Source organism: Temnothorax nylanderi, unplaced genomic scaffold (assembly GCF_030848795.1).
Source record: "Temnothorax nylanderi isolate EJ_2023f unplaced genomic scaffold, tnyl_v1.0 TNYL_tig0359_pilon, whole genome shotgun sequence".
Classification (NCBI taxonomy): domain Eukaryota; kingdom Metazoa; phylum Arthropoda; class Insecta; order Hymenoptera; family Formicidae; genus Temnothorax; species Temnothorax nylanderi.
Window position 1 is genome coordinate 156,399 of NW_027249421.1, and position 21,000 is coordinate 177,398.

Here is a 21,000-nt window from a genome sequence, read left to right on the forward strand (position 1 = left end):
CCTATTTTATATATAATTCTTTAAGATTCGGTCAATTATTTCCCGAAAAATTGGAAAAATTTCGGAACCGGTTTCCAAAAAATCGGTAACGAAAAATTATACACTTTATGGCAATCCCCGGAAAATTCTACCCCTAATTCATATACAATTCTTTGAAATTTGGTCAATTATTTCCGGCAAAATTGAAAAAATTTCGGAACCGGTTTCCAAAAAAATCGGTAACGAAAGATTATACACTTTATAGCAACCTCCGGGAAATTCTACCCCTACTTCATATACAATTCTTTGAAATTCGGTCAATTATTTCCGGAAAAATGAGAAAAATTTCGGAACCGGTTTCCAAAAAAATCGGTAACGAAAAATTATACACTTTATGGCACTCCCCGGGAAATTCTACTCTTGTTTCATATACAATTCTTTGAGATTCACTCAATTATTTCCCGAGAAATTTGACAAATTTCTGAACCGGCTTCCAAAAAGATCGGTAACGAAAAATTATACACTTTGTGGCACTCAGCAACTTATCCTACATAGAACTACGTCAACTGTCACTATTTCATGTTAAAGTATTCAGCAAAGGAAAGTAGACGTAGGGCTACGTCAACTGTCTTTCGCTAAATAATAGTGACAGTTGACGTAGCCCTACGTCTACTTTCCTTTGCTGAATACTTTAACATAAAATAGTGACAGTTGACGTAGTTCTACGTTGTTGTTTGCGACACAGTCGTTACTGTGCCCGTTTAATTTTTTTTTTAAATTTAGCTTTGTTTTCTGGAAAAATTTTAGTGCTGGTTTCATGAAAATCGGTTTACAACGAAAAAACTACTCATTTATTTTATTAACCGATTTTCTCAACAATTGACGCCAAATTCAATACAGGATCCTCCCAGGATCCTTCCTTCAGCTAAAATTCCTTTAATACTTTTCGAGAAATATTAGTGTTGCATGTTTTCGTTGCAAGAAAGTATAAATTTCTTGCAGAAATCGGTAACCCCTTCCCCGATTCTCGCCAAAGTAAATGCCAACCTTTCTTTAATGATATTTTATATAAGATTACATGTATAACTTCACTTTTTTTAAAGACATAAATCGGTAACTCCTTCAACGATTCATTGAAATTTTAATACTTTAGAAAATCGGTTATTAAAATAAATTAGTAGTTTTTTCATTGTAAACCAATTTTCATGAAACCAGTACTAAAACTTTTCCAGAAAACAAAACTAAATCTTAAAAAAATATATAAGAATACATGTATAACTTATACTCTATTTAGGCATAAATCGGTATCCCCTTCTCCGACAACAAATTCAATATCAACCTTAATGGGACTATATAAGCTATCGAATGACACCTTATTTATTACTCTACGATTATTATTTTCGAAAATATAACAAAAAATCGGTATCGAAAAATTAACCCCACCACCGCCATTCCCGGAAAATTCTACCCCTGTTTCATATATAATTCTTTAAAATTCGGTCTATTAACAAATGAGTAATTCGCGGAAAACGTTGCAAGAAAAAAATCGGTAACCCCTTTTGAAGACTTTATAGACTTTAGAGAGAAAATAAGACTATATAAGCTATCAAATAACAAATTATTTATTACTCTACGATTATTATTTTCGAAAATATAACAAAAAACTACGCAACCAGTTTAAAAAAAATCGGTATCGAAAAATTAACCCCACCACCGCTATTCCCGGAAAATTCTACCCCTGTTTCATATATAATTCTTTAAAATTCGGTCTATTAACAAATGAGTAGTTCGCGGAAAAGAAAACGTTGCAAGAAAACGTTGCATCTGTGCCTGAATTTACTCCCCCTTACTGTCGACAAAGACGTAGTTCTACGTCAAAAAAAAATTGTTATTGAAAAATAATACACATCGCGGCAATTAAACCCATCTTCGAAAAATTAATAAAATTTTTGAACCGGTTTCAACTAAATCAATAAATCGATAGATTAATGAAAAATTAAATTATTAAGATTTTTGAACCTGTTTCACCAAAAGCAGTAGATCGTTACATTACTTAAAAATTAAACCCCTCGTCGCAATCTTCGTATAATTAGAAGAATTTAGGCACCAGTTTCAAGAAAATCGGTCTATTACTGAATGAATAGCTCGCGATCAGAAAAATTAGAAGAAAAGATACTTATTATTTCCTGAAAAAATTACGTATTATTTCCCAAAAAATTTAAAAATTTTTGGAACCGGTTTCCAGAAAATCGGTAACATAAAATTATGGCATTTCATATACAATAATTTAAGATTTAGTCCATTAATGAATAAGTAGTTCGCGAAAAAATACGTATTATTTCCCGAAAAATTAGAAAAATTAGAAGAACCGGTTTCCAAAAAGATCGGTAACAAAAAATTATACACTTTATAGCACTCCCCGGAAAATTCTATATATATCTCTGTTTCATATACAATTCTTTAAGATTCGGTCAATTATTTCCCGAAAATTTGGAAAAATTTCTGATACCGATTTCCAAAAAAATCGGTAACTAAAAATTATACACTTTATAGCACTCCCCGGAAAATTCTATCTCGAGTACTCGCAAATCGTCGCGTCGCGTAAAAGAGTCACGGTCGGTCTCGCTCCGCGTGTGCTTGGCGCGAGACACTACCGTGTCTCTTGATCCCTGTTTCATATACAATTCTTTAAGATTCGGTCAATTATTTCCCGAAAAATTAGAAAAATTTCTGATACCGGTTTCCAAAAAAGTCGGTAACGAAAAATTATACACTTTATAGCACTTCCCGGAAAATTCTACCCCTGTTTTATATATAATTCTTTGAAATTCGGTCAATTATTTCCCGAAAAATTAGAAGAATTAGAAAAACCGGTTTCCAGAAAATCGGTAACAAAAAACTATACACATCATGGCATTCCCCGGAAAATTCTACCCCTATTTCATATACTTTTGGTAAAAATTTGGTCCACTAACAAACAAGTAGTTCGCGGTCAGACAGACATACATACATACATACAGACGTCAGACACTTATAATAATAGACTAGATTTTTCGCCCGCGCTTCGCGCGGGCTCAAAATCTATTCCCCTCTCCCAAAACTCACCCATTAATTAGGAGCACCAATAAAACCCCATGAAACCTCCAATTTTCAACCCCATAGTAGCCATCCCTATAAAATTAGTAATCTTTTGGTACCAGTTTTATCAAGATCATCAACAAAAAATTAGAAAAATTTGGCACTGGTTTCAAGAAAATTGATCCATTAATTATCCATTAAGGAGGGTGGTTGCTCAAATCAATTTGATAAGAATTAGTTCAAATTTATGGAAAATATTCGTCTATGGAAATCTCTTGTCCATGCCAAAGTTGAAGATAATTGTCTGCATGGTTGTCGAGTAATTAATTATTGAAGTTATATTCTTGTCTCTCTCTCTTATACACGGGCGACACAGCAAAAATGTTACCTAATCTGTAACATAACTCTCGAAAGCATATTAAAAATAATAAGAATTTAATGAAAATAGGTGCAAATAATTCTTTTCATATTTAGGAAAAACTTTCTCGAAGACTGAAATGATTCGTCTTTATAATTATCAAGAAATTGTAAAAATAAAACAATACCACATTTATTATTTCCACATTTCCACAACGTGGATATATAATAACGTATTTGGGTTTCAATTGTACAAACAACTCTTTTTAGACCTTAAGAAACAGTAATTGAATGCATTCCACATATTTATTTGCTAAAATTCGTTTATTTCACGCGACGAAAATCTAACCTACATGCTTTCCCCCTGCCGCGCCGCCTGCCCCGCAGCGGGACGCTAACCAACCTCTTTAATAAAAAATAAAACTTATCCTTCAAAAATTAAAAGACTTTTGGCACTGTTTTCAAGAAAATCGGTCAATTAATACTTATTATTTCTCGAAATTTGAATAATTTCCAAACCGGTTTTCAAAAAATCGGTAACAAAAAATTATCCATAAAAATTATCCATAAAAAAAATGCAGTTTGATATCTCAAAGTTTGTGGAAATTGGAGCAATCACGTACATTTTTTTTTACAGAAATCGGAAACCCCTTTACTATTAGCAATTTTTCTAATTCTATTACATTCTTTAGTTATTTTTACCCCTATTTCATATATGATTCTTTAAGATTCGGTCAATTATTGAAAAATTAAAAAAATTTCGGAACCGATTTCCAAAAAATCGGTAACAAAAAATTATACACTTTATCGATGAAAAGTATTTGCTTCTTCTTTTTCCTTCTCCCCGCACTCCCCGGAAAATTCTACCTCTACTTCATATACAATTCTTTGAGATTCGGTCAATTATTTCCGGAAAAATCCAAAAAAATCGGTAACGAAAAATTATATACTTTATAGCACTTTCCGGGAAATTCTACTTCTACTTCATGTACAATTCTTTGAGATTCGGTCATTCGGAACCGGTTTTCAAAAAGATCGGTAACGAAAAATTATACACTTTATAGCACTCCCCGGGAAATTCTACCCCTACTTTATATATAATTCTTTAAGATTCAATCAAATATTACCCGAAAAATTGGAAAAATTAGAAAAATTCCAGAAAATCGGTAACCAAGAACTGTACACATCATGGCGCTCCCCGGACCAAATCTTAAAGAATTATATATGAAATAGGGGTAGAAAAGACTGAAGAATATAATAAAATTAGAAATAGCCCAATATTTCAAAATTTGCAAAAGTTAGAGCAACCACGGGCATTTCTAAAAAAATTCAAATTTTTTTAAAAAAAGAACCCCTTTACCGACTATCGCCAAATTTAATACCAACCTTCCTTGAATAATACTCTATCGATTAAAAAAAAACAGCCCGATATATCAAAATTTGCCGAAGTTAAAGCAACCACGGACATCAAATCCGCACATACATACACACACACACACGCAGACACACACATACGGACATTTTTTTAATGCAATATTTCGACGTTTTAGAATACTCTGAACATATTAGCATCAAAAACTCAAAACCAATTTTTTCTTTGGTTTATTCTACCCCTATTTCATATATAATTCATTTAAATTTGGTTGATTAAACCCAACTTTATACGCAATCAAAGGTTCATATACGAAATTTATGAAAACAAAGCTTCCTCTATGAAAAAGCAAAACCGGTTTCCAGAAAATCGGTAACAAAAAACTATACGCATCATGGCACTCCTCAGAAAATTCTACCCCTATTTCATACACTTTTGGTAAAAATTTAGTCCACTAACAAATGAGTAGTTCAGACAGACAGACAGAAGACGGTACTTATATATATAGATCCGAACTGGTTTCCAGTGGCAATTAAACCCATCTTCGAAAAATTAATAAAATTTTTGAACCGAAAAATTGGAAAAATTTCTGAACCAATTTCCAAAAAAATCGGTAACGAAAAATTATACACTTTATAGCATTCCCCGAGAAATTCTACCCCTACTTCATATACAATTCTTTGAGATTCGGTCAATTAATTCCCGAAAAATTGAACAAATTTCGGTACCGGCTTCCAAAAAGATTGGTAACGAAAAATTATACACTTTATAGCACTCCCAGGAAAATTCTACCCCTGTTTGATCTATAATTCTTTGAAATTTGGTTAATTATTTTCCAAAAAATTAGAAGAATTAGAAAAACCGGTTTCCAGAAAATCGGTAACAAAAAACTATACACATCATGGCACTCCCCGGAAAATTCTACCACTATTTCATATACTTTTGGTAAAAATTCGGTCCACTAACGAATAAGATTCGGTCAGTTATTTCCCGAAAAATTAGTAGAATTAAAAAAATCGGTTTCCAGAAAATCGGTAACGAAAAACTATACACTTTATGGCATTCCCCGGGAAATTCTACCCCTATTTCATATACTTTTGGTAAAAATTCGGTCCACTAACGAATGAGTAGTTCGCGGTCAGACATACATACATACATACATACATACATACATACAGACGACGGTACTTATAATAATAGATATATATATATTGTATAGATTGCATCTATGCATACGAGTCAATATTTTAAAAAATTTGTCCATTAAAGCTTTTACCCCTCCATATATATACAAAGTTTAAAGTAATAAAAATGTTTTTATACTAATTTTATTTTTAAAATGTTAAAAGTGTTAGCATTTAGAAATATATTATTGATATAAAGCATTTGTATTACTGTAAACAGTGTAAACTTTATTTGTTTCCGAAACCAAATAAAATAAAAAGTTTGAAGAAATACATATAACACATGGTAGTATTTTTTAATATTATTTTAATTACAAATGTTAAAGCTATAAGATATACATTTTTATACAAAATGTTTTTACCCAAATGTTAGTAATATGTATACTTTTGTTTCTTTTTAAGAGAAAACAATATAATTATATAAATTTTTAATAAACATTATACAGGGTGTTTCCTAAGTAAGTAGACAAACTTAAAGGGGATATTCCTTTGGTTTATTTGACCACTAAAAAGAAAAGGTCTTATAAACATGTGTCCTAAACTGCTTCGTTTTTAAAATACAGGGTGTCAAAATTGTGGAAAAAAAGTATGAAAAGAACCCCGCCATATCCTTACGGAAATTGGGTTTTGGTAAAATTAGCTGAAACTTTGGAAATAAATAGTTTATGTAATACCAATCAAAAGTCACAATGGGCAAGATTCACAATAATCAACCGTTTAGATGCTATCAACGTTCAAAAGTTAAAACGAGGTATTATTTCAGTACTATTGTGTGACAGTGGATTTCGGTGAAATTGTCTGGAACTTTGGAAATAGATAGTTTATATAATACTGATCTAAAATTATAATGGGCAAGATTCACAATATCGACTGTTTAAGCACTATCAGTGTTCAAAAATAAAAAATGAGGTGTTATGTCAGTACTATAAATTGTGGGACAGTGGATTGCAATGTATTATTCTACAGAATCACAATTTAGTCTTTTTGTTAATACAAAAATATGTATTTATGTGAAGAAAATATGTATACACATGAATGTGTATATACATATATGAATTATAATTTTATAACATAATTTACATACATGTATATACATACGTGTACATATTTTTTTCACAAAAATATATATTTTTGTATTAACAAAAAGAATAAGTTGTATGATTTTGTACAATAATACATTGCATTCCACTGTCCTACAATAGTACTGACATAACGCCTTATTTTTTATTTTTAAACACTGATATAGCGCTTAAACGGTCGATTATTGTGAATCTTGCCTATTATAACTTTCAATCAGTATCATATAAACTATCTATTTCCAAAGTTTCAGACAATTTCACCGAAATTCACTGTCCCACAATAGTAGGAGAGACCGGGGCAAACTCGACACGATTTCTTCAAAGGCAATTTTCAACAATTAATTAAAATTTTTAAGCAAATTTAATGGTACACATTTAAAAAGTGTTCCTTTAGGTACAAAATTGCTTAAGGAAGTTTTGCTGTACGTCGCTTAGTTTTGCCCCCAGGAAAGGAAAAGTGACGCGAAGACAAATTTTTAAATTGAAAAATGCCGGGGCAAACTCGACACTTTGCCTGATCGACACAATTTGATCTGGAACTTATTTTTTATTGTCTGAAACTAAACATACATTGTTTATCGTAGGTATTAATTTAAAAAGTACAAAAATTCGGAATTAAGTAAAACAATCATTAGAAATAATAAAAACAAAAATCGTTGAACATTTAATTATTCTCATCTAAACTCATGTCTGAAAAACAATTTATGCAAGTAAATTTGCGATTAGACGTGCGCACACATTTGTCATGGGCCATATAACTGCATGACAAGCATCGTTTGTTATTGGGAGCCGATAAAATGGCGTGGTGTAGACCCCGAACGTCGTTTTTCACTTTTGTCATTCCAAAAATATAAAAATTTTGAAAATATGCAAAAACTATTATCGGATTCGTATAAAGCATCAAATTTTCCATCAAAATCACTTACCGGTAGCTTCGTAAGAATAAAGCTTGATAAAAGAGTCGAAAATTTTCGAGAGAAAAGATAAATTACTTTTCACCATCATAAACGCTTATGTCGTGCTAAAAATTACACCATAACTTAGAATGTCACCAAATTCCGTTGATAATACTGGCACATAAAAACGCATTTACAGTAGGAAAGGCAAGTTTCTATGATAGATTTAAATTGACAAAAAGCCTAATATCAAGTTTGCCCCGGTGTCGAGTTTTCTCCGGTCTCCCCTACTGAAATAATATCTTATTTTGACTTTTTGAACGCTGATAGCATCTAAACGGTTGATTATTATGAATCTTGCCTATTGTGACTTTTGATCAGCATTACATAATTACACTATTTATTTCCAAAGTTTCAGCTAATTTCACCGAAACTCAATTTTCGTAAGGATATGGCGAGGTTCTTTCGAAAATCTGGAAAACGTTTAAAGATATTTGATTCAAATTTGGTATGCGTACATGTGGTATTCAGAACCATTTTCTAGTACCGATAAAACATTTTTAGATCCACCAAGAGCGTGCATCTTTGACACCTTGTATTTTGAAAACAAAGCAGTTTAAGACACATGTTTATAGGACCTTTTCTTCTTAAAATAAGTCAAGGAATATCCCTTTCAAGTTTGTCTACTTATTTAGAAAACACTCTGTATAATTATAAAAAACTGATTGATGTGAGTCTGATTACTGAGAGAAGGTGATGTTGAAACTAATGATTGATGATTATTTTCATTTTCAATTCGGCATTCTTTCCGACATAGCAAAATATATCACCAAGATATCTGGAAGATATCTGAATAACAGAATATCTGATTGCGCAACACTTGTCGAGATATCATGAGAATATCTCAGAGACATCTGCAAGATTATAAAAAGCCATGGTAAACTTGCAGATGTACTGCCTCACCTCAAAATCAAATGAAAAAATACGTTTTCGACGTATTTTTGGCTGCTGATTACGAATATCATAATATAATTTGGCGGTCGGACATATTGGAGCCGCCATTTTGAAAAAAACGTCGAAAAATGCGACTTTTTCTATTTTTGCTTTTATAGTCAAAAATATGCATCGGATAAAAAAAATGTAGGTAATTCTTCAGTTTAGCTACCTCAGCACAGAAATCGATGAAATTAGGCGGTAAGACTTCCGAATAGCCCCTACCTCCGAATTTGATGAAACTTGCAGCAATTGTTGACTATTAGAGGACACGTTTATACCATAAAGGATTTTGTACGGAAACAAATAGGAACGGAGAAATTAAAAAAATACGGTATTTATGCATAAAAGAGGCACACACACACACACACACACACACACACACACACACACACACACACACACACACACGCGGGGGGGTGCAAGGGCACAGTATAAGTAAGAACAGTAGGTTCACTCCCTTAAAAAGTTGGTAAATGAATATGGCGATTCGCGCAATCAATAACATGGCGGCTGTCATCTGACAGTTCATTTGGTTAGATACATCGGCGTGTCAGTTGTAGGGGAGACCGGGGCCTAACCGACGCCGGGGTTGAGCCGTCAAATCAAATATCTCGGAACCTGTATATTGTGCGAACTCGCTATTAACATTGTAAACGCTGCTTATGGTACCCATGTGACCAACGGAGTTTCGGCAGGTTATCTGCCGTGTTATGATTTTTACGAGGGCAAACGTGTTTTCGGAAGGTGAAAGTGAAATTTTCTGCGCGTGGAAATTTTGTAATATCTGCAATAATATTTGCTCTCCAAATCTCAAAGTACGTGATTATAAAGAGTAATGCATGCTGAACACGAATCCAGTGTAGTTTTTTCATTATCGTTGATGTCTAATATTTCGTGGGCGATCAAACCTGAAACTTGTGCTTGGGGCTTATCCGTCAGTAAGCACCCGGGGTTTATCCGTCAGTCTCGTCACTGTGGCGCGCCGGGCGCACGACTTCGGCTCACGGCGATTTCAGGTTAGGTTTCCCTCGAGCGTGATTCTGTCTTCCCTTGCACGTGCGTCAGTTTGTATAGGAGGGAAATGGTACGCACGTATCGTCGCAAAACGGGTGTTTTGGCCGACCGAAAAGATGGCGGACCGTTGTTTTCGAGATCGCTCGCGCTCACAGCACGTCGCGGCGTCGGCGAGGTATGGCGAGGCACGGCACGGCTCTGAGATCCCGCGATTTCCGCGCGAGAGTTGACATGCCGCGCGCGCGGTAAATCGTCCCGACTCCCGGCCGCGGTAAATCGTCGTTGTTGGTCGTTGTGTCAGTGACAGTCGCGCGTGCGACCGCATCGTCCAGCGTTCGCCGTATCGTCTCGGCGTCATTGTCGCCGCCGTTGTAGTGGTGGTGGTGTCGGTGGTGGTCATCGTCGTCGTCGTCGTCGTCGTCGTCGTGGTGGTGGTGGTGGTGGTGGTGGTGGTGGTCGTGGCCGTCGTCGTCGTCGTCGTCGTCGTTGCTCCGTACAAAGCGACGTAAATCACAGAATCCCTGGGTCCTGACGGAGCGATTCCGACGACGTGTCGTCATCGGCGCGTCGAGGAATCGGCGCGAGGACGCCGTCGATTCCCGTCGACAAGGAGCAACTCAAGAAGGCAGTTCTTGCGGTGAGAAAAGATAAAATAAAAAAAATGCCACACAAACAGAACCGCAGCCTTCGACGAGCAGTGGGCGTAAATCGAAATCAAGGAAGCAGCAGCGGTCGGATTCTGACGAAGACTTGGATAATACGTGCTGCGTGTGCTCAAAGAAGTTGACAATAAACAGAGCATATGGGAAACAGTGCATTGCGTGCGAGCGTAGGGCACACAACACATGCGTGCGCTTGTCAGGATCTGTATTCACGTGCCTAAAATGTTTTATGGAATAGGTAAAACAATTATTTTTTAATAAATTTTTATATTTTTCTCTTAAAAAACAATTATTAAAATGTATCCTATCATTTTTCAGGATTAGATGTATGTATATGTATTGAAAATGCAGTGTGACGGATAAACCCCGGGGGGGTGACGGTTAAACCCCGGCATTTTTGAGATTTTAATTTTTCCATCGTTGTCGTTTTTGCTTTATACCGGTTAAACAAAGCGACGTAGATAAAAATTTCCTATATAAATTTTGTAGCTAAAGGTTCACTCTTTACAGTGGTATACCACATTTAACTAAAATTATTTAATTTCTTGTTAAAAATCGGCACCGAAAAAAAACTGACGGTTAGGCCCCGGTCTCCCCTATTATATTTGTATTTATTTAAAAAAATTTTTTAAATAAAATCATAATGAGTAATAAAAGTGGTTATCGATGTGTATTTAAAGATTATGGGATCAAAGGAAACTTTATTCCGATTTCCGAAAGATTCAGAAAGGTACGTATTCATTATGACAAATACATGAATACATAAATACGTTAAATACACATAAATATAAATACATTAACACATTAATACATAAATAATAATGCTATTTGTATATTATGTAATAAGATACATAATCAATAAATACATTTAAAAAAATTAATACATAAATATATTAATACATTAATATATTAAGACTTGAAATGCATTAAATATATTAATGTATTAATAATATTTATGTACCTATTAATTTTTTCAAATGTATTTATTTATTATGTATCTTATTACATAATATACGAATAGCATATTTATTTATGTATTAATGTGTTAATGTATTTATGTGTTAACGTATTTATGTATTCATGTATTTGTTATAATGAATACGTACCTTTCTGAATCTTTCGGAAATCAGAATGGTTTCCTTTGATCCCACAATCTTTAAATACATATCGATAATCACTTTTATTACTTATTATGATTTTATTTAAAAAAAATTTTTTAATAAATACAAATACAATACGCGCCGATACATATATAAATACAGTAATAAAAATATGCTATTTGAATATTATGTAATAAGATAATAAATAAATACATAAAAAAATTAATACATTAATACATAAATAAAATGAATAAAATATACATGAATAAAATGTGTCGTGGCATTTTTGTTTCAAATATTTAATTAATATGTATAATATATTTCTTATATTTTTTTCATTTCTTATATAATTATCACAAGCGGTTTTTATTATTCAAATAAAATGCGCATGTATTTTTTACTTATGTGCATGTGTTAATTGTGACATTTTTGCTTTGAATATTTAATTAATATATATGTCTTATAATTTTTTTCATCTTATACAATTATCAAGCGGTTTTTAGTAAGCGGTTGAAATAAAACACGCTCGCACAATCAACATCATGGCGGACGTTTGCCACAAAGAACAAAGGCTTCGACACGGAGTGAACCTACTGTTCTTACTTATACTGTGGCAAGGGGGGCCTTCGGCCCCCCCCTCCCGCACCCACCTCCGCCGGTAGGCAGCGTGGACCTCGCTTTACAATTTAAAGTACATACTAAGGCTGCGGTCCGATTCACGCTCACAGCGCTGAAAGCATCGCTCGTTACAACGTCACCCTCCTGAGTGACCTTCAGAAGGTTTCAGCCCGCGCTCGTTATTCGTTAAAAAGTTATTAATAAAAAAAGTTTGGAAAATATAGCAGCTATTTTGAATATTGAAAGGTATAAATGACTAATAAATATGTTGAAATAGTTCACGCATACACTTTCCACGCGAACCTAGGTTCACCCCCACCCCCCCTGCTTTCGGGGGAGGTGCGGTAGCCCCTCCCTCGCTTACGTGTGTACTGTTTATACACATGTACTATACACATGCATTATATATACACATGTATTATACACATGTGTATAAACAGTACACAAATAGGCGGGAGAGGGCCTTCTCACTGATTTTAGGACACGCCTTCGGCGTATAGATTAGTGACGCGCTTTAAAAGTATTTAAGTGTTTACGTTTACGGTACGCCATCTTGTTACATTTTGTTAAATAAGTGTCAACTATACGTGCTTGATATATATTTATACATTATATAATATGTGCAGTATACTTGCTATGTGTTATATACGTATTTCGACTTGAATATTTCATACCTATTGTATTAATTACGTATTTAACACATTATATTTGATATGAAATGAAATTCAATGAAAATGCAATATAGTTACGTATTTAATATATATTTCGCTTGGGTATACTTAATTCGACCCAACTGGCCAACTTTATTCAAAAGAACGCTACGTTTCGACCTCGGGTTTAGGTCCTTTTCAAGCGTCACATATACAGAATTGTTAATTAGTTAGGCATAATGCCTGCTACACCACATCTAAAAACTAATAAATAAAACATTACAACATGTAACATGTATAGTCAACAATTAATTAATATAAATTGAGCGCTTACACAATTTTTTTGTTGAGAGTTACAATGTATAAATGGACGTTGACGAGCCATATTCGGTCGTTCAATCGTCAAATAAACTTGTCAGGTCGGAGATGTTACCGATAATGTGCGGACACGGAGAATAACAAAACAGTATTGCTTACCGCGATTAGGAGGGGAGAACAGATCAAGAAGTGGGAAAATTATGTCTCTTCTATAATTTGTTCGTAGAGAGCGTTGAGCTTCTCTGTGTCTCTTTGTAGATTTATGTTATCGTTGAATTTCTTTATAAAAAACATTTCCGCTATTTCCCTCTTCTTGGTCTGTTTCTCCTTATGTAAAATTAATGGTTTTTTCCAATCGAAGTCATGTCCATATGATGTTCTGTGACAACTAACCACGGAATAATTGCTGACGTCCTTTTTTATGTCATTTTGGTGTTCTCTGAGACGCGTGCCTAAGTGCCGTTTCGTCTGCCCAATATATGCGACATTACAGTCTTTGCAATTTATTTTATATACTAATTCAGTTTGAATGAGATCATCTATCCTGTCTTTCCCTCTTTTTATTATGCAGTCAAGTTTTTTAGGGACCGTATATAGGGTATTAATATTGACCTTCTTTAAATCTCGACTTATGGACTCACTCAGGTCTTTCACATATGGTAATGGTATACAATTCCTTGGATCAAAAATTATTTTACTATCATCGGTGGACGTGTTATTTCGTGTTTTGAGGTGATTTAATCTTTTGGCAATATATTTATTAATAATTGACTTTGGAAAACAGTTGTTGGTCAAGATATCTTTAACAATTTTGATATTAGAATTATGGAATTTTTGGTCAGAGAGTATAATAGCGCGATCAACTAGGCTTGTAATGGTGTTGACTTTGTATTTTAATGGATGATTCGAGTAAAAATTTGTATACCGTCCAGAAAACGTAGGTTTCCTGTACCAGTTCGTTATCAAAGTATTGCCATTTCGGATTACAGTTGTGTCAAGAAAATTAAGTGACCCGTCCTTTTCCGTCTCATATGTGAATTTCAGTCTGGGGTGATAGTTATTAAAGGTACTCAATATTGTGTCAACTTTAAGCTTAGGGACAACAGCGAAGATGTCATCAACATATCTGAAAAAAATCGGGATATCGAAATCTAGCAAACTCAGGCAATGCGTCTCCAGATCATCCATTACAATGTCAGAGACGTTAGGTGACAAAGGAGACCCCATGGGAACGCCAAAAATCTGCTCATAAATCACACCGTTAAAACTAAAGCTAGTGGAGGATAGAATCAAGTCAATAGCATATAAAAACTGTTGTAAATTTAGGTCTGTTTTTTTCGAAATGTGACTCCATCTTTCCTCTATTCCCTTAAGTACCAAATATTTTGGAACATTTGTGAAAAGTGCAGTAACATCAAACGAAATAAGTATTTCATCCTCCTTTATCTGTCTATTATTAAGACAGTTAAGACGGTTAGTTGTCACAGAACATCATATGGACATGACTTCGATTGGAAAAAACCATTAATTTTACATAAGGAGAAACAGACCAAGAAGAGGGAAATAGCGGAAATGTTTTTTATAAAGAAATTCAACGATAACATAAATCTACAAAGAGACACAGAGAAGCTCAACGCTCTCTACGAACGAATTATAGAAGAGACATAATTTTCCCACTTCTTGATCTGTTCTCCCCTCCTAATCGCGTTAAGCAATACTGTTTTGTTATTCTCCGTGTCCGCACATTATCGGTAACATCTCCGACCTGACAAGTTTATTTGACGATTGAACGACCGAATATGGCTCGTCAACGTCCATTTATACATTGTAACTCTCAACGAAAAAATTGTGTAAGCGCTCAATTTATATTAATTAATTGTTGACTATACATGTTACATGTTGTAATGTTTTATTTATTAGTTTTTAGATGTGGTGTAGCAGGCATTATGCCTAACTAATTAACAATTCTGTATATGTGACGCTTGAAAAGGACCTAAACCCGAGGTCGAAACGTAGCGTTCTTTTGAATAAAGTTGGCCAGTTGGGTCGAATTAAGTATACCCAAGCGAATTTTTTCACTTACTGGCGATATAATTCTCAAATTTTGCTGTTTTTAATATATATTTGCAATAAAAGGTGCTGTGCGGGATCTTATCGTTAATTTATCAATACTAAAAAAAAACAGAACAATTTTTTAAATATTTTATTACCTCTAAATCATCCGGGTGACGGATGGATACTATGGGAACAAAGAATCCCCAAATTTTATAAATGGGATAGTACTGGTTAGCTGAGGTAACCATCCGCTTCCAGAGTTCTTCTAAGAAAACATATGTATACGATTGTTATATAAATCCACAGAAATATTATAAATATTGCTCGAAAATATAATTAACTTTATCAATATATTTAATGTTCTCTACTGTTATCAAAACAACTTCAACAATCAGAAAATCAATGTTATCGGTTTAAAAAATTTATAACTTTAAATCATACTTAAAAGTAATCAACATATTGCGACAATGTCAATCACATAACTCAGAGAGAAATGTTTGCAAATATTACATTAAAAAATTTGAGTACATAGGCGAATATTAATTTATCCGATATTTGTAGTATTTCATAGTACCTCACTATTTGACATTATCCGCACTCATTCTGTACAAGAAATTTTTAATTTACCTCGTGGACCAAGGTAATCCAATGCATTTCCAACAATTAGACGACCTGGTGGTCCTGGTATAAGATTGATAAGTTGCCCGTTTTTTCCATGGTGCACATAATAATTATACATCAATAGAATAAGAATAAATGATAACAATATAGTAGTGATCATCATTTGCGAGTGATCAGTTCTGGTACTGATCTACTGACTATTCATTCGCTTTTATAATGTTCTGTTTGATTACTTAAATGACTTGAACAGTCTTAGATAATAAAAATGACCACTTATTATTAATGAACTTTTTATTAAATTTTTTTATATGATTTGCAATAAAATAAATGAAAAGGTTAATATGGAATAATAAATGTGCCGTATGTATTAATATAAAACGATCTGAAAATCTTTTCAACTATTTTTTAGTTTACCTCTTAATGTTGGAATATGTCAGCACAAACAGTAGTATAATACATAACATGATATATTTTATAATAAAAAAGATTCCCGGGAAAAAATGTTTATATACAATTTTATCTAATTATATATAACTTTGTAGATATAATTATACATGGATTTTGACCTGATCTAATTATATATAAATAGATAAAATTGTATATGATTATATGTAATTAGATCAAACTATGCATACTTCATATATATATAAATGAATAGATATAATTATATATTTTTGGATACAATTAGATCAAATCTTTAATGGGTCCATTTTCGTGGTAAATATGTAGTATCAAAAGTGAAATGATTTATTCCATATATTATAACTTGGCATTGCTTGAGACAGTGCCGTGTCTCTTGATACCGTTTTTATACTACTGTTCGTCAAATTTTAAATACGAGAAACAAATCCTATCGAATGCCATCTATTGGATAATCCAAATTTAAAGTTTATATATGATTATATATAATTATATATAATCTTTTTTTATATTTGTAACACACCAAATTTAATAAATTCTATTATGTGAACAATAAAATATATATGTACGCATACATATAAAAATAAAATTACATTATTCTATACTAGAAAAATGGTATTTTTACGCGAATTTATTATTTATTATTTCAATCAAACATTAAAAAATATATATATAATTATATCTAATTTGGCGCAATTATATATAAGTTTGTATATATGTTGTATATAATTTGATGTATCTCAACTCAAAAAAAAATTCTAATATAACTTTGCATAATTTGATATGGAGTTATAAATATTTTGATATAATTACATATAATTATTTACTCGAAAAAGACTTTTAATATAACTTTACATAATTTGATATGGAGTTATAAATATTTTGATATAATTACATATAATTATTTACTCAAAAAAGAGTTTTAATATAATATTGTATAATTCGATGTGGAGTTATACATATCTTGATATAATTACATGTAATTATTTACTCAGAAAAGAATTGTAATATAATATTGCATAATTTGATATGGAGTTATAAATATTTTGATAAAATTGCATATAAATGAATACATAAATAGATCTTATTATATATGATTATATATAATATGATATAATTAGATAAAATTGTATATAAACATTTTTTCCCGGTATATATTTATCTGAAGTGAATACGAATAATATGTAGCAAGTAAAGAGAATAAAATATTATATTAAGGATGTTAAAGCGTTACGACTAAAATGATAACGCTTAAACATCCTTAAGTATATACATGTATGTTTGTATTATGTAATTTAGAATTTCAAAACATATTCAGTAGTAGCCTGCATTTTGTAATAATTACATTATTTCTTATATTGCAGCATTTATGACAGTTATTACAATTATTTGTATTACGTAATTATTGTATACATAACATTTTTTGCCCTAAAAATTATAATTCTGGTAATATACTAATGCAATTTTTTAATTATAGTAACTCATCTATTTTTGAAAGAACTATTTAAAACATCAGGAAATATTAATTATTTATTTTGCTTTCTCATAGAGGAAGCTTCGTAAATTTCGTATATGAACCTTTGATTGCGTATAAAGTTGGGTCTAATCAACCAAATTTAAAAGAATTATATATGAAATAGGGGTAAAAGAAACCAAAGAAAAGATTGTTTTTTGAGTTTTTGATGCCAATGTGTTCAGAATGTTCTAAAACGTCGAAAAATCGCATTAAAAAAAATGTCTGTATGTGTGTGTGTGTATGTGTGTATGTGCGGATTTGATGTCCGTGGTTGCTCTAACTTCCGCAAATATTGAGATATCGTGCTGTTTTTTTTTTATCGATAGAGTATCATTCAAGGAAGGTTGGTATTGAATTTGGCGATGATCGGTAAAGGGGTTCTTTTTGCTTCCTCATAGAGGAAGCTTTGTTTTCTAAAAATTTTTTTTTTAGATAACTTTGGCAACGTGTTTAGAATGTTCTAAAACGTCGAAAAATCACTTTTGTACAAAATGTCCGTGTGTATGTATGTATGTATGTTTGTATGTGTGTGTGTGTATGTTGTTGTCCGTATGTGCTCTAACTTCCGTAATTTTTTAGATCTGGGATGTATTTTTTTTTAATCGATAGAGTATCATGTAAGGAAGGTTGGTATTGAATTTGTCGATGATCGGTAAAGGGGTTCTTTTTTAAATATTGGGCTATTTCTAATTTTATTATATTCTTCAGTCTTTTCTACCCCTATTTCATATATAATTCTTTAAGATTTGGTTGATTAGACTCATTGTCAGTTTTATACGCGATCAAAGGTTCATAATTTTGATCGCATATAAAGCTAAGTCTAATCAACCGAATTTAAAAGAATTATATATGAAATAGGGGTAGAAAAGACCGAAGTAAAAATTGTTTTTTGAGTTTTCGATGCCAATGTGTTGCTTATGTTCGAAAAGGTCGAAAAATCGTAGAGTATCATTAAAAATAGGTTGGTGTTGAATTATCTTTTTTTTTGTTTATGGTATAACTTCTGTAATTTTTGAGATATTGGGATGTTTTTTTTTAATCGATAGAGTATTATTCAAGGAAGGTTGGTATTGAATTTGGCGATGATCGGTAAAGGGGTTCTTTTTTAAAAGAATTTTGAATTTTTTTAGAAATGTCCGTGGTTGCTCTAACTTCCGCAAATTTGGAGATATCGATCTGTTACGTCCTGTTGACTCCACGATTTCTTTCTTTCGTGGGATCGCTCATTTCATCACACGAAACAGACGGAAACCGTAAAATAGCGGTTATCAATTGACGAAGCGGATGCACTCCAACTGTCATCGCTCATTAAATAGTAAATGACGAAACCTTCCAGAAGGCTCGAGCCTAATAAAATAGGCAAATTATAGACTTGTTTGTCGGATTCTATTCTAATTCCACGAAATGAAGCACGAAATTTCAATTATCTCGAAATTTCGTGGCATAAGGGCGCAATAAATTAAAAATGCCATAAGGATCTGGGTGACCTCTCGGGTCACGGGGGAGCTGATCACGCTTTTCCGTGAAACGCAGATTTGACCTAAGACCCACGGCTCGCGGCGATTGATAAAGTTAAGCTTCTGGAAGGGACTGTCAAAGGGCAAGTGATAACGTACTCGCCAATGAATAGCCGCTAATTAGAAATTGCTCATAGACAATGACGATTTTTGGGGAAACTCGCCAGGGGATAGGCGGAAAATCGAAACCGACGTCACGATCAGAAGAGAACTCCACCAATCAAATCGAATTAAAACATAATCCCGCCTCCTTAAATTTGTATAAAAATCGCGACTTTGCGCACTTGGAGACACTTCTGATCCAGTCCGAGACGTTTTATCTTGAAGCCGTATTTACCAGCCGTACTTTTACTCAAACGTGAAACAGATTTCTGTTGCTCCCGCGGTTTCAACAATCGCGAGTAGATTCTGTGTGCGTGTCCATCACCCGCAGTACTAACCCGAACAGAGGCCTCCGACGAACTCGCTAATCGGGACCACTACCGCAATTATACGTTTCACGTCCGGAAGAATCCGCCGCAGTCACCTCAGACATTCCCCGATCGCAACCGTCAACAGTAAGTCCGAGGTACCTCCTCGGTTATCTATATACATCTCTACATAACTATATATATATATATGTATATACCATATACGAGAATACATATATATATATATATACATAAATATAAATTTGTCTTTAAAATCCTGCCTCATTTCGGATTCAAATTAATTTTAGTGAACTCACAAATACCCCGCCGCAAGTCCTTGGGCATAACTATCCGGAATCGGATAAAACGAAACAGGCGCGCTCGTATAGTGGAGCGACAGCTCCTTGCTTCATTTTTAAGACGCAAACAGTCTCCGCATATCGACCACTCTATCCTTGATTCTCCTCTTTCCCCATCTCCCTCACCTGTCTGTCGTTCCCTTGCGTATCGGATCTTCCCCGATACCCCTGACTCATCCCCCTTCTTAGAGCCCTCCTATTCCCCGGTTCCTTCCGTCGAACTCGAGGATTCCCCCCGGAGCCCCTTTTTCGACCCCTATTCCCCCCTCCCGTATGAATATCCGGAAGATCAACATTACCGGACATCCTCTCCCGCTATCTCCACATCATCGATCGAGATCCTCGACCCTCGATCACCTTCCCCCGCGCTCTCTACTTCTAGCGTAGAAATCGTTTACGAAGCGATTTCTTTAGATTAGAATATTTTTTTAATAATATAACTAGAACCACAATAGTTCCTCGATATGTGTACATACTTTATATAAACACCTAGCTTGTAATTATATTTCATTCTTATACATTACTTTTATATATTCACACATATACAGCCCGTGCTTATTCCCCACAATCTAATGTAAATTTACTCACCAAATGTATTTTGACAGGGAGAATACCGATCTTTATAAAAATCATCCCCGACCCTCCGAATCTGTGGAACATCCGTACCGAAACAAATGTCACTCCACACCCACACACCACACTTTCACGCATTTTATATATAATAATGAATTTTAATTTGTAATAATATTTGTTCTTTTGCTTTTTGTAATAAATGTTCTAATTATTTGATAAGATTAAA

The 21,000-nt window shown here is 33.3% G+C and overlaps 1 protein-coding gene and 3 long non-coding RNA genes across 6 annotated transcripts in view; 2 read left to right on the forward strand and 2 right to left on the reverse strand.

Moving 5' to 3' along the window:
• LOC139781746 (cytochrome P450 4C1-like) overlaps positions 1-16,169 on the reverse strand; it is a 102,270-nt gene extending 86,101 nt beyond the window's left edge. The window contains exons 1-2 of one of the 3 annotated variants that reach the window (XM_071720621.1): positions 15,986-16,169; positions 15,514-15,623 (exon numbers count right to left, since the gene is read on the reverse strand). In XM_071720621.1, the coding sequence (XP_071576722.1) occupies positions 15,514-15,623; positions 15,986-16,142 (267 nt within the window). In that variant the 5' untranslated portion in view covers positions 16,143-16,169. The remainder of the gene's footprint in view (positions 1-15,513; positions 15,624-15,985) is intronic. The other 2 variants (XM_071720622.1, XM_071720623.1) reach the window with 2 other exon arrangements.
• On the reverse strand, positions 13,110-13,461 carry LOC139781750 (uncharacterized). The gene is made up of 2 exons (XR_011720657.1): positions 13,320-13,461; positions 13,110-13,249 (listed from the first exon to the last, which is right to left on the reverse strand). It is a non-coding gene; the product is annotated as an uncharacterized lncRNA (long non-coding RNA).
• LOC139781749 (uncharacterized) lies at positions 15,068-15,452 on the forward strand. The gene is made up of 2 exons (XR_011720656.1): positions 15,068-15,153; positions 15,224-15,452. It is a non-coding gene; the product is annotated as an uncharacterized lncRNA (long non-coding RNA).
• Positions 16,170-17,953: 1,784 nt separating the features above from the next.
• On the forward strand, positions 17,954-21,000 carry LOC139781744 (uncharacterized). The gene is made up of 2 exons (XR_011720654.1): positions 17,954-19,989; positions 20,151-21,000. It is a non-coding gene; the product is annotated as an uncharacterized lncRNA (long non-coding RNA).